At 41.0% G+C, this 13,878-nt stretch overlaps 1 protein-coding gene across 3 annotated transcripts in view; it reads right to left on the bottom strand.

The window, feature by feature from the left end:
• Positions 1 to 13,878, bottom strand: part of PIK3R3 (phosphoinositide-3-kinase regulatory subunit 3) — a 91,357-nt gene that overhangs the window by 18,501 nt on the left and 58,978 nt on the right. For all 3 annotated transcript variants that reach the window (XM_019474165.1, XM_019474166.1, XM_009287318.2), the window contains one exon: positions 1,415 to 1,526. In XM_019474165.1, the coding sequence (XP_019329710.1) occupies positions 1,415 to 1,526 (112 nt within the window). The remainder of the gene's footprint in view (positions 1 to 1,414; positions 1,527 to 13,878) is intronic.

Below are 13,878 nucleotides of genomic sequence, written 5' to 3' on the forward strand. Positions count from 1 at the left end.
GGCACAGGTTGCCCAGAGAGGTGGTGGGTGCCCCATCCCTGGCAACATTCAAGGTCAGGTTGGACAGGGCTCTGAGCAACCTGATCTGGTTGAAGATGTCCCTGCCCACAGCAGGCGGGTTGGACTAGATGACCTTTAGAAGTCCCTTCCAACCCAAACTATTCTATGATTCTATGAATCTAATAAAGCCACTCCAATGTGATTTGTACTGCATTAGCTCCTGCCATCACGTGCACTGTTAATTGAGGAACAAAGCCAGTTGATAAACTGATACCAATATTGAGCAGTTTTAAACAAACCCTGCCTAGTGGGTTTTGTGATCAGGTTTTGTCACTCTGCTTCAATTTAGAATTAACAGAAACATATCACTGCCAAGGCCCTTTAAAAGCAAGATCTATGCGGGTTTGCTTTATAAAGATAAGGGTGGTACAATAAAGATATTAAAATTTTATTTCCCTTCTCAGAGCTTCAGTGAACTACTGTGGCAAACACGGTCTTCTTGCCGCTATCTGAGAAAGTGTTACAAAGTATTACGTGCACTTGTTTGAGCAATTCCTAATCACACTCCCAGCATGCTCATGTTTTCCCTTACAGTTCCAAATTCTAGACTCTTCAGAAGTGCCTTAAGAGGGAAAGAGATGACTGGACACTTCAGTTCTTTTATGCAATTAAGTATATGAAAACTGGCACTTCATTTTCTGAACCTAACCCAAGCCATCTATTTTCTCAAGCACATAGAAAAGGGTTTCCTTAAGAGGTAAAACTTAATTTATTTGGTATGTGTCTGTATCATCTGCTCAGTATAGCTGGTGATGGTTAGCATTTGTAAGAGCTATTTTTATACCACCATGTAATAGAAATTAATACAGATGAAATTTTAACCAAATGTTAAAGAAACCAAAAATAAGAATGCAACTCCTTTTATTCTGAGCAAGCCTCCTACTGAAAGTTTGCTGAACTGCATACATCCCAGCATTGTATGCTTATAAAACCTTATTAGCTAGCACATTCAGAAGTACTTTTCTTTTGAATGAAGTAATTTTCTCTTTTTTTTTTTTAAAGTCTTTGTGTATCTGGAGAAATTTAGAAACCCAAAATAACTGTCACCAAGACAGGCAATATCTGCATCAGAACAGTAACAACTTAAACACAAGTCCTGAATCCAGTCAAATATTTTCATTTAGGTGCTTTGCCAAGTATAGTCGTGAAGCGTTTCCCTCCTGTAAAATGCTGCCTGAAATAGGCATGTTCTTTTTCTCTTGAATTCTAACACACTTATTCTATTTGTAATTTCCCTCCTGAAATGCTGCCTGAAATAGGCATGTTCTTTTTCTCTTGAATTCTAACACACTTATTCTATTTTTAATAATATATATTAATATATTTTAATTAATGTTTTAGTAATATTGCTTACCTTGAGATGTCCCCCCAGTACCACTCCGCTTCCTGCAGAGAGAAACTGGAATTGTCCTTTATTCCATTTGTATTGACTGGAGTCATTGGTTTGGGGGGCTTTGGAGGAAGAGCTGAAAATGAAGAACAGATTAAAGGAAGGTAAACGGGAAAATAATCACTAAACTGTTAATGAAATATGACAGTGAAAAAGCGAGAGAAAATGTGCATCTTGAACTTGGATTTCAAGCTCTCTCAAAGTAAATGGAATTTGTAATTTTTAAAGAATTTTGAAGTCAACAGCTGCACTGCGATCCCAGATTTCCTAGTACTCAAACCAAACACATGCTTGAGGGAGGGGAAAGGGATGGAGTATAAGGAAACATGAGTTTTTGTTAAAAGCAGGACTGGCTCAGGCATGACTACAAGGGCAATCACCGCCTAAGCTTCCAAACAAGTTACAAAGGTGTACTGTGTTTGAAAGCCACAGCATGGAGAGCACCATGCACCACTATGGAAAAACTCCAGTTGCTTGGGCATCACCAGTCCTTATGGCAACCCATAAGAGCAAACAGGTGGACTCTTCTTCAGAGGGAAAAACGCTGCTAGTGAGAGAAGTGGTGGCTGGGCAGTGGTATATCCATCAGAGACCCAAGGTTCACATTTCACACCAGATTTGCTGTTTAGGCTCCCGTTAGGAACAAAAGCTATGACTCTTTGAATACTACAGGACATGAGGTGATAAAGGAAGGTGGTAAAGGAAGGGGCAAGGGGACATTATAATAATGTCTAATTATTATAATATCTAATTCTAATAATTAGACATTATTAGAATGCCTGCACCACTTTACATAGCTGATGGGTTTGCCACAGGACAGGGGATGCTACAAATCCCCAAAAGACAGGCAGAACTGCACATCTGTAGGCCTAGTGCATACCCGCCCAGAATTCCCCTATTCTGAATTCAAGGCAAACAGGCTTTTACTTCCATTCTCAAAATAGGTTACACAACGTAAGGGCATACAACGCACTGAAGCTTTTTCTATTTGGTCAGTTTTTGCTCAAACAACTTTATCACGGTCTTGAACGTAAGCCCTATATCAGGAATAATTCAGCAGCCACAGGCATGCTTATGTATTGGTAGGGACTTGTCTGTCAGCAGAAATGCATTACACTATTTTCTTTGAGAAAGATGTCTTGAGTGCTCTCCCCTGCTTTGCAGAGGCTGAACGCTTCATCAAGAACACTACCACTGAAACTGAGCATTCTTCAGGCATTTCATGAGACAGCATTTTAGAGGGGCAGGTAACATTTGAATTCAAAGTAAGAAAGCAGCTACACATATTGATTTGCTACTAGCACATTTTTAAGTCAGACCCTGAACATCTGTGCTCCCAGCCCTATGCCCTAAGCCATCAGATTACACAAGTGTCAGCGAGCAGGCCTGACACACACTGACAACAGCCATCTTTCAGACACACAATGCCAGTGTACAAGCAGAAATACCAATAAAGGGAGCAGAAAGAAGATTTTGATCTCTAGCTCCAGTGTGGAATGGCTTAACACTGAGAGGTGTGCTACTTGGCACCATCCATCTGCTCACCCCTGAGCCACACCTCCCACATTAAAGAAGAGAAAACAGTGTTCCAACTGCAGTTCCAAATACCATTTCATGTTGCATATCCGACACAGTAACTTCACTGTTCTCAGACAAACCAGTAGAAACTTTAATTGAGCCAATCTAAACTAAATCTGAACCTTGACCCAGACGTTTGCACCCTGGGGTTGCTGACCAAACACCTGATTCAGATAGCAGCATTCATTCTGCAGGACTGAGCATTAAACCATAGCATACAGGTTCTTTTTATGGGGTGAGCTGGGAACTTTCAGGTGTGCACATATCTAGTGAGGCAATAACAGGTCTTGTTATAAAAGGAAGGTGAAAACCTTTGGTTTCAGTGAAGTAGCTTCCTGGTTAGGAGGCTTCAGTTACTCCTAGCTCAACTACTACAGTTGTTTGTGTAGCACGTAAGTATTTGTACAAAGCACCATTGAGAGTAAGACACAGTTCTAATCCTACTTTGCTTCAAGCTCCCAGCCCTATCCCACTTCTGTGGGGTCAGAGGAGCATATATCCAGGCTAAGCGTGTAGAATCAATTGTATTTACTGTGCCCTATGCTGTTCCACCTCCCCCATCCAAAGTTCCTGAATTAGGAAGCATCTTCAGGTCTTCCCTCCTCCCCACCTCACATGTGGGCTGTGCTACCCTATACACTCTAAGCAAGCGACAGGACAGACGCAGCAGTTCTGAGTTTCATCAGTGTCTGCACATGGCAGTAAATCTGAGCTCAGAAAACCTGTAGATGTTCTGATCTACTCCAGAATCTTTTGTAGCTTCTGAGTCACCAACAAGTGCATGAAGGTTCATGTAAAAAACACACAACAGCGTGGAGAATTCTTAGAAAACTATACCAGCACCAGCAATTATTTCACTGAGTCTTTCAAGTTAAGGCTTGGATGTACCAAAAACTTCAAGGTATTCTACACTGTAAAAGCCTGTTTTACACTGGTAATAGGGGCTTTCCAGAAGAGGCTTTCAAGTATTCTCTAGAGTACTTGAATACTTCTCTAGCCCTCCTTGTAAGATTAAGTCTTGCCTCTTTATATACTGTGGGATTATTTAGCAGCTTTGTTAGGGCTCACGCCAAAGCACTGGGCACAGAAAAGCAAACTAACAAAGACCAGAAAGGTAAGGAACAGGAGTTTGGCATATGGACACAGAGCACTAGACATTACACCAAGTGTCCTTACTACAGGTGGAGGTTTTTCCTTCTTTCCCTTAATAGGTAGGTATCAGTTCTCACTATCAGGGGGTTGTCTGCAGAACTTCATTCTGCATGACAAAATTGGAAGGAAATTCTTCCAGGGAGAAGAATAAGGCTTGGACCAGTTCCTGTAAAACCTGACTCATGGAAGCCAGTCCTTTTCACAATAGACTTTTGAAAAGTGCTTTTTAATAGCTTACACATTTTAAAAATACAAAAGTATCTGCAAGGGTGGATCCTGTTTCCAGAGAGCTATGGATCTAATTCTTTACTTTCAATACTTTGAACTCTTTGAGTCATAGTAGATTTCTCCCGTCTTGGATACAGAACCTGCTATTGCTTTACCCAGTAGACTAACATGCCCATCCATTTCAGTGTTTCTTGGCTACCCTCTCAGCCTGATACGACTGTAGTCTGTACAAATGGAGAACTGAGCACGAAGGTAGTTTAAACCCCACAGCCCAGAACCTGTGGTGACACAAGAGGAGCATTTTGTAATAGCATGGCAAGTCTACTGTAACAGAGCAGCATCCACCCTATCGCTGTTCTCATAACACTGGCCCAATGGGTTGCTAAAAGAGGCATCCTAAAATAGTTTTTACTAGTACCTAGACAGTACTAACCACCCTGCTAGGAGAAATCCTGTGGTGTTTCTATGAGAAGCTACGAAGAGCCTTAGAGTCTACAGATTTTGATTTAAATTAAAAAAAAAACCAGTTTTATATACCTTACTTGATGAACATTAGAGAGCTAAAATCCTACAGTAAAGTAAAATAAGGCTGGCTTGAAGTCAACAGAAATGCTTTCAAGAGCAGCGGTGTTTCTTTCCATGTCACTGGGTCCAATTCTGATCTAGCCACAGGCATAATCTTACTTTATCTCAAAACAAGCTCTGATTAGAGTGAACGATCCTGATGGTTTCTTGTCTCCTTTTTCCTGGGAAAGAAAGAACATTGATCTCAAGTGATTAACAGCACAACAGATCTATCTGTTCTAATAAAGAACTTGCTGTAGCACCAGATACACAAGCATCCTTCCCCTACCATGTCTCTAGGACAGCTTTACCGCACAGATCTTTCCAAAACCCAAAAGGCAACAACTCAGCTGGACCCTTCCACTCCCACATGAGTGCATTCCCAAGACCAGGTTCAGCCCTCAGTGACCGCCTGGCATGCAGCAATGAGAGCAGACTGGCTCTCCCTCACACGTCAGCGGGCATCTCTGGTTTTTCTTTCTTTAGCAACTCTAGTGCCCTCTTTCTAGCTTCCCCAAGCAGCCTAGCTTGAGCTAAATCCCAATCCCAGATCAGTGTCACTTAGAAGGCGGGAAATAAAAAAAGAGCTGGTGATGGAGCGGAGGCGGCGGCAGCCAATGCCGGCCAGGCCCAGGATCGGATGTTGCTGACGTCAGGGCCCGGAAGGCTGAGGCGGCGGCGCCAATGCCGGCCAGGCCCAGGATCGGATGTTGCTGACGTCAGGGCCCGGGAGCGGGCCGGCTCCAGCAGGTAGGCTTCAGCTGAGCTGCTCCGCAGAGCCGCAGCGCAGGTCCTTAGAGAGAAAAGCCTATTGATTAGGCTTTGCCAAGGTAATTTTTTTGATGCTTTCTTGACTGCGTAGAATTGCTTTTTAAAAAGGCTACTCAAGATTTAACTGACTTGATTCCCTGAAATTCAAACCACCTCCAACACCAAGACAACCAAGAAGGCTGGCAAGTGTCTGAAGTTTAGCACCGTTGTATTTTTTTTTTAATTAAAGTCTCTTGTAGAAAATAGTAGCCTATATTAATCCCGAATTTAACTTCAGCGAAGTACACTGTGACATCCATGAGATACGCAGTTTTCCCAGTCAGGTTTTGACTCAAAAACTTCACAAGTGTACATGATCTAAGAGCCATGTGTGAGGGTTTTCAATAGCAGTAGTTCAGGAGGAGTAAGAAAAGAATGCCTTGGATCTCCAAGCGCTACATCCCACAGAGCATCCAGTCAAGCAGTCATTTCTTCTCTCGCTGCAGTATTTGCGTACAAGATAAACCTGCCAGTTAATTAAACTCTAATTTGCAGTTTTAAGGCAGATGCCACTTATTCTAAGAATGGCTCCATAACTTATTTCTTCCAGTATTTTCTAAGAGCTGCAGGCCAGATACTTAAAAGCATAGCAGGTTTAAATGCAGTATTAACTCTATCTTACTGTTACAAATAATCACAACTACCAAGTACTCTGATAAAGTCAATTTTAAGTCACTCAGCACTTCCATGAGCTTGTTTACTAGCCTTCTTTCTGATGCTCTCAATCTACTCTCCCTCCGCATTGTGACAAGCGGAAAACAGATCAGAAGATTTCTGAGATAGTTACACAGCTTCAAAAAGGCTGACGTACAGTAGATACCCTACAAACTGTAACATAAAGCTCTAGAAAGTGTCATTGCTATGGAAACATGCAAGTAATCCACAGTTAGGCCAACTAACATTTTAATGACATAGTCCTTAAGGACAGAAGGGTTTTCCCTTTGGAGGTACAGATGAAGACTTGGAATGAAAATGTAGACTAGCTTTTTTTAAAAATAAAAAATCTCCCCAATCTTTAACTGCTCTCTGTAGTCTCACTCCATTTCTAACACTTTTCTCAATTTCTCTAACACTTTTAAGACAAAGCCTCAAAATCTTTCCCTCCTGCAATAGTCCTGTACTTGTCCCTGCTGCACAAGATCCCCTCAAGACACCTGAGAAAAAAGCATCTGCTGAACAAAGGTGCTTTTTGCACACCATTTCCATGAAATTGTGTACTACGCATGCAAGCCAGAGCAGTAAGGCACCATGCTTTTGCAGAGATTTTCCAGCTGACAAAGAGGAGGGTCATGCGCACCTGCTGACAGCAGTTCATTCCCCACCACTGGCAGGTAAGTTATCTTGGCAGCTCCACATCTCAGCTCGTCAGTTCTCTTGCCAAGACCCCTTTCGTAAAGTACTGAGCACCGATGCCCTTCAAAGCTGCCCTTCCTCAAAGGGCAACTAACACACACTGAGAACTCCTCAAGGGACAGAGAAGGAAGCTACTCGATCGCATTATTGCTGGCCACAGAACCTCAGGCATGCTCACATTTTTGCTCTCCTCCCCCAAAACAGGCGAGATGCCAAAGAGTAAGACATATTCAAAGACTTGAAGTCTTTCAATATCTCATTACAGAAAACAGCAGACAAGTTGGCAGAAAGCCAGGCAGGCTTCCAATGAAAACACTCCCATTATAGCTTTGCTTGTGTTTCTGTGAACTTTCATAAAAACCAACACCTTTAAGAAATATTTCAGTTTTGATTAATTGGCTTTTTTGATAAAGATCTGTTTTGTTTGAAAACTCCCCAGCTATCCAGTCCTCTCCCACACCTCCCAACCACTGTTTCACCTCCTAAAGCCTGCCAGACTTCTGCTGCACTCGGTTCTTCATGAGCATCCACAGCTACTGCACAGGTTAAAAGATTATCTGCTATGGGACACCTGCAGAATGGTGGACAACAGCGATTGAAGAGGAGGCTGGCTCAAATTCAGAATTCTTTTGGGCATTTCACAAGCACCCCTCACTAGTTTGCAAGGCTTGTTACTTCACATGCTGAGACGGAAGAAATGGAAGATGCTCGCTGTCAGATAAATGACACTGGGATCTTTGACTTCTGTATTATAAAGTAACACAGCATCTCGTCTTCATTCCAGCCTTTGCATGAAGTTGCAAAGACAAAAAAACCTCAACTTCCCAACTATTTTCACTGCTCGATGAAAAATGGTTTTCTTTTCAACCCAGACCATAGTCTAACAGCTGCGAAACTACAGCAGTGTCAGAGGTTCCGTGATCAACAGGGTTGAGATGATCGTCCCAAAGTTAACATGAGGAAGATAAAAAGGATAAGCCCTCCTTTACCTATCAAGCATAATTAGCACACTATTAATGAGCTGGATATGTTTTAGAACTTTTGCCATGTTTCATCACTCAAAGATTGTCACTACCCAGCATCACATGCTCGGCTCACTTCAGGAAGGAATAGCTTTATCTCCTAGCCAGTAGGCCCAGGCTTTTACTAACTCTTTGGATGAAAGTCTGCGGCAGACATTTTATTGTCTATGAAAATCTGAAATATTCGATAAGAACAATTGTACTTTATAGTATCCAATGTCAGGTCTAGAAGACTTTACAATAAAAATAAATATAAAATGCAAGGAACAAGTAGATTCTCCTTTTTGCTTATTAACTAAAGCAGTTCCTCATCTGCCTTGACAGAAGAAATACCACAGCATGTTTTCTACCCCTCCATAGGTAAAGTCTTCAAATGGCTATTAAAACATACTCTTTGGTCGATACATGGAAATAGATTTTTGGGTAAGAGTAAGGAAAACACAAAATTTAGCATAAGCACAGAGCTACAGTGATTGAGAACAAAGAACTAGCTTTTCATTGTGGAACATGGAGAATGAAGTCAGGCCCAAGCAGTGACACACTATGGCTAGGAGACCTACCAAAGCCAAAAGAAAAAGCCCTTTTAAATAAAAACAGCCCAGGGCTGTTTTCCCCAGATATTTTAAAGACTAACCATCCATCCAGGCGCCAGGTATAAACCTCATAGGAGAACCAATTCACAGAAATAATCAGCACTACTGAGAAGTTTGCTGCACAAGAGCCTACTTAAAAATAATAATAATACAGCTGTAAATACATGCGAGACATGCTGCTCTAAGCAGCATTTTCTTTCAGCTTACCACAACCTCACATCTTTCAGAGCAGTATGTAAAATTGTTCCTCATACAGGACCTGTCCTTGTGCCGTGTCAAACTATTTTCTAGTTACCAAAGTAGAAATATTTCAACACCACCTAAATTGCTAACAGAGCGCCATCTAAATCATGATCAAAAGGTGCATTTCAAATCAACACTCCAGAAGAAATTTGAAGGTAGAAAAGTATTCAGAGGAAAACTGTTGTACGTTGTGTCACGCATCATCTTTTCTAAGAACCATGATCTTGAAGGAAGTTCCATCAAGGCAGAAGTCCCAACCCATGCAGTCCTACGCAGTGCCCTCAGCAGAAGCTGAGATTCAGAGCAGATGTGGAGTAGTCTAGCCAGGCTCAGACTGCACAGCCATTGTTCATGCTGAGATCTCGAGGTATAACAAAAGAAATGGATTCAATCTCCTCACTCGAGTACACTGTGATCTTCAAAATATTTTAATGAAATCCATTTCACAACAGCAGTTTGACTTCTTTCACTGTCCCAAAACTTATCAGTGAGACTGTACCCTTCGAAATGGAAAGGATCTTAAACATTCATCTCATTGATTCAAGCTTCCTTGTATCCTTCAAGAGACTACTTTTGGAGACAGGAGATGAATCAGAGTAAAGATGCCCCAAACACTGAAGACTTCTAATTTGACACAGGGCAGTGCAGCATGAGTACTGACAGCCTGGGAAATTTAATTGCAATGTACAAATTCAGGTTGTAACAGACAACAGAACTTACATACACAATATTGCCAATGAACTTCTCATCCATCTCACCCCTAAAACATTTTCCTGGGGCAGGTGTTGGAGTGTAAGCCCTACTGCCCACACTCAAAGGAAGACAACCCCAAACAGTGGGCTGTGTTCCCTCATCACAGCAATTTTGCTCTAGCTCCATTGCAGCAGCTCTGGTTTTGGGTGTTGTGGGTTTTTTTTGTTTGGGTTTTTTTGAGGGGAGGGATGCAGCAGCTCTAGTTTTGGGGTTTTTTTGTTTGGGTTTTTTGAAGGGAGGGATGCAAGGAAGGAAAGAATTCCTCCAAAAGCAAAGATGATCATGTGCAGCATCAGATTTTAGGGACTACAGAGGCTGAAATTTAGGATAAGGCTACAGAAGGTAAAAACCCTGAAAAAAGGGCTCCTGTGCATTTTTCTCTTTCATGGGGAAGAGGAGGAAAGTAACAGAATAAGTAGTAGCTAATAGAAGGAAATGGGAGGTTTATGTTTGGAAGGAGAAAACTGACCTGAAGTACAAAAGTCCCAAAGTGACACCAAACCAAACCTCAAGTTATTCTGTAGTGAAAAAACAAACAAGATGAAGGGGATACGGATTGACTTTTTTTGATTTGTCCAAACCCACAAATTTTTGTGCTGAGAAGCATGACGTTTTTCAAGCCTTTCCTATACAACCATGCATCAGCTTTAGGGATATCTGATTTTAGAAGTAACATTCCTATGAACTATCATTAAAAAAACATTTTCCCAGTTCACAAAAACTGGTAGAGAGTCTGGGCAAATGCTGGAAGCAGTTGAAGTATTTCATCTCCTTTTTCAAAGAGCACTGGATGGAAGGTAGCCATCTCGACGGTGCCACCGGACTCAAAGCCAGAGAAGAACATGGATCCTGTTCAGCCACAGGAAAGCTTCAGAGCGCGTTGTGCTTCGGCATCAGGATTCACCAGGCAGCTGGTCGGTGTCCAGCAGGACAGCTGGGGTCCTTTTTGGAAAGGGCTACAACAGGCACCACTTGAATTTTGCTTCTTTTGAACTGTATGAATTCTTATAAAACTCCCTGTATATGGCCACTTTTCTTCAGAAGAACTAGAAGAACTTAAGGTACTGGAATATATTCACTGAAACATTGCAAAATCTTTGCCTATTGAGTGGAGGACACAGCAAAGATGAAGGACAGTGAAAATCTCTTCTAAAGAGGTAACATCCGCTCACATTGTTTGGGGACCCAGCACCAGCTCATATGCTGTAGTTTAGATTATGTGGAGAAGAGAATTCTTGCTTACTTAGCTATTGGGCAGATTTTAACCTGTCAGAAGAAGTGAGATAAAAAGCAGAAGAAAAAGAAAATCTGACTCATTTCCATAGGGGCATTTAGTACATGAGCAGAGACTGTTCTTTAAGCATTACTCAGCAACCTACTTTACGAAAACACGTTTCCAAAAGTCCAGCTAGAACACACCTATTGCTTTAATGGGGCCAAAGTTTTACAGCAACCTGTTTCAACACAGTTCACAGTCTTTTTGACAATAATAAAGCCGAAGCTTTAAAACATACAGGGAATGCTGATAAAAATATTCTTTATGCTGCTGTTTCCAGTGTTCTCTAGTTCTCTGCCCAAAAAGTGACTCACTAAACAACCAACATGAGATGATGTAAAGCACCCAACTGCTTTTAGTACTGGGTGCAGATGTGTGTGACCAGCTATGCCTCTATGTTTTCCCAAGCTGTAGAGCAAAGATAAACCTAAATAGCTTCATTCTGGAATAAGTTATCACGCAGGCAATGGCAAAGACAGAAGTCAACTCTGCTGCTTGGGAAAACAATGTTCCCCAAAGGAAACTCCAAGAAGAGCCTTCTCCTTTTAAACAGGTGAGGTAGAAGGAAGCAACACAGTGATTAACTCCTGTCAGGTATAGGCATCATGCAATACACAAAATTGTTCGGAACAACAATTGCAGAAGTAACATTTGCTGCAGGTTTTGCCTTCAAACATGTGAAGAGCTTGGTTTCTTCTCAGAACATTCTCCCATGTTTTAGTTTGCATAAACCTACAGCTTTACAGAACACAGAGCTGAACAACTCCCTTCAGCAAGCTTTCTCTCCCCAACTATTTCTACATCATCTGAAAGCCTACTGATAAAAATGTCAGCCTTTTAAAACAGGCTCTCCCATCTCAAGCAAAACATCATTTCACTTTCTATTAATGATGCTATTTTTTGTGTTCATGTATTTAATTGAAAGCTGATGAGTGATATTCTTTAACAGTTAGAGCCATCAAAATGAAAACCAAATGCAAGGAATGCAAAAGCAAGCCTGAAAATGCAATCAGAAATAAAAAATGGTTACAGCAGTCATTAAATGAAAAGGCCAGTAGAGAAATCTAACTGTAACAAGAACAGAATACAAGCATTTCACATCACTGTTCTCATAGGAGCTGAGACTCCAATTCAAAACATTTTCCAGGATATGCAGAATACAAGTGACTAAGCCTTATTTATTCCCTGCTCTACCCCAAAACAGTCTGCACAAACTTCCCTCCTGTAATAAGGAAACTCACAACCCCCAACATCTGCTTTTTTGGAAAAGTGACTTTCAGCAAGACTTAAATTTGCATCAAAGACAGTTGCTGCTACAGTGCTGCTGTCTTGATTACATGCACTAGTAGAACTACTTTTTTTTTTTTTTTTTTTTTTTTAAGATGTGTAAGAGCAGAACTTTTCTTTGATAAGCTTCTGGAGTCAGCTCAGATAAGCTGAAGGACAATACTGACGATGCTATTAAAATTTGCATCTGTTCTCCCACTGGAAAACTAGTCAGGCATAGACATGCAGTGTTCACCTACATCTGGCTACTGCATACCACAAACCCCATTTGAGAAGCCACATTCAGTTTCCACTATAACATTGATAATGATACAGCAGGACTGGTATCCGAGTAAACACTGCCCTTGAGATCAGAACCCTATGTTTTCCAAATTACAATTATAGTATCACTCCCCTAAAACAAGGGCTGTCAAATTGTATATGAGAAGAAAATAGAAATGATAATGAATAAATACACTTTTTCCCTTGAATGCTTGTCTCACTCATACAATGGCAGTGCTGCTTTTGCAAAGTAGATGAAACTAAGCAGCCTGTAGATTATTGCTGCCCCCCCCTTCTTTATTAAAAGATTTTGTAACAACAGCATTGTTACAGCCGGTCTCAGCACATGAGGCAAGGAAGAGTAATATTCTTGAAAAAGATGGTTGGGTCAAGTTATAAACGTGGTTGGTCATATTTGGGTCTAACAGGCTTCAAAAAGGTAGCCTTCATATAGCTTTAGGACAAACACTTATTCTATTATCTGCTCATAAATAGACAGAGCCCATTCTGCATTAGTAAGCCTACTTTAAACTTGTGGTTTTCTTCATAACCCACACAAATGAAACTAACCTCTAATTTGTAGTTGAGCCAAATATCTTTGCTGACATCTGTGTCTGAAATCCCAGAGGAACACTCTTACTGATTTTCATCCAACTGTGACAAAATGTATTCAGTGATTACACATTTTATCATCAACACAACTGATAATATATCCCAGATCTACAGAGGGAAAGACATTACTTAGTCCTACTTATTTGAAGCATGGTAATACATAGGCAGTTATGCTTTAGCTACTCTGGTAACTTTCGCAGTCAGTTCCACATCCTCTGTTCAAAAACTTAACTTATGGCAGCAACAACTTTTTGCAGACCTGAACAGATGTCATTAAATTAAAACTAAACTCAATCCAGTAACCTATTTCCTTGTCTTTTCAGACAGCGAGACCCACAGCAAGAACAAACATGTGAGTGAACCCCTGACAGCCAGTTTCCTAATGCCAGAACCAGCATAAGATGCTGCTATGGCCATAATACTCTAAATTAATCCTGATTAGAAAGTTTAGAAACTACTATGTTAGCTATATGCAACTGATGGTTCCAGTTTTGTCTTTAGACACTGAACATTATTTAGTTGCACCTAGTACTATTTGCCACATATAGATCCTATACCTTATGCCAGCGATACACTTCATTATGCCAAAAGCCATGCAAGCACAAGGAAAAAGCATTATAGACTCATACAATCGTTCAGGTTGGAAAAGACCTTTAAGATCATCCAGTCCAACCGTTAACCTAGCAATGACAAGTC

This window comes from Aptenodytes forsteri, unplaced genomic scaffold (genome assembly GCF_000699145.1).
Source record: "Aptenodytes forsteri isolate BGI_AS27 unplaced genomic scaffold, ASM69914v1 Scaffold119, whole genome shotgun sequence".
Taxonomy (NCBI): Eukaryota; Metazoa; Chordata; class Aves; order Sphenisciformes; family Spheniscidae; genus Aptenodytes; species Aptenodytes forsteri.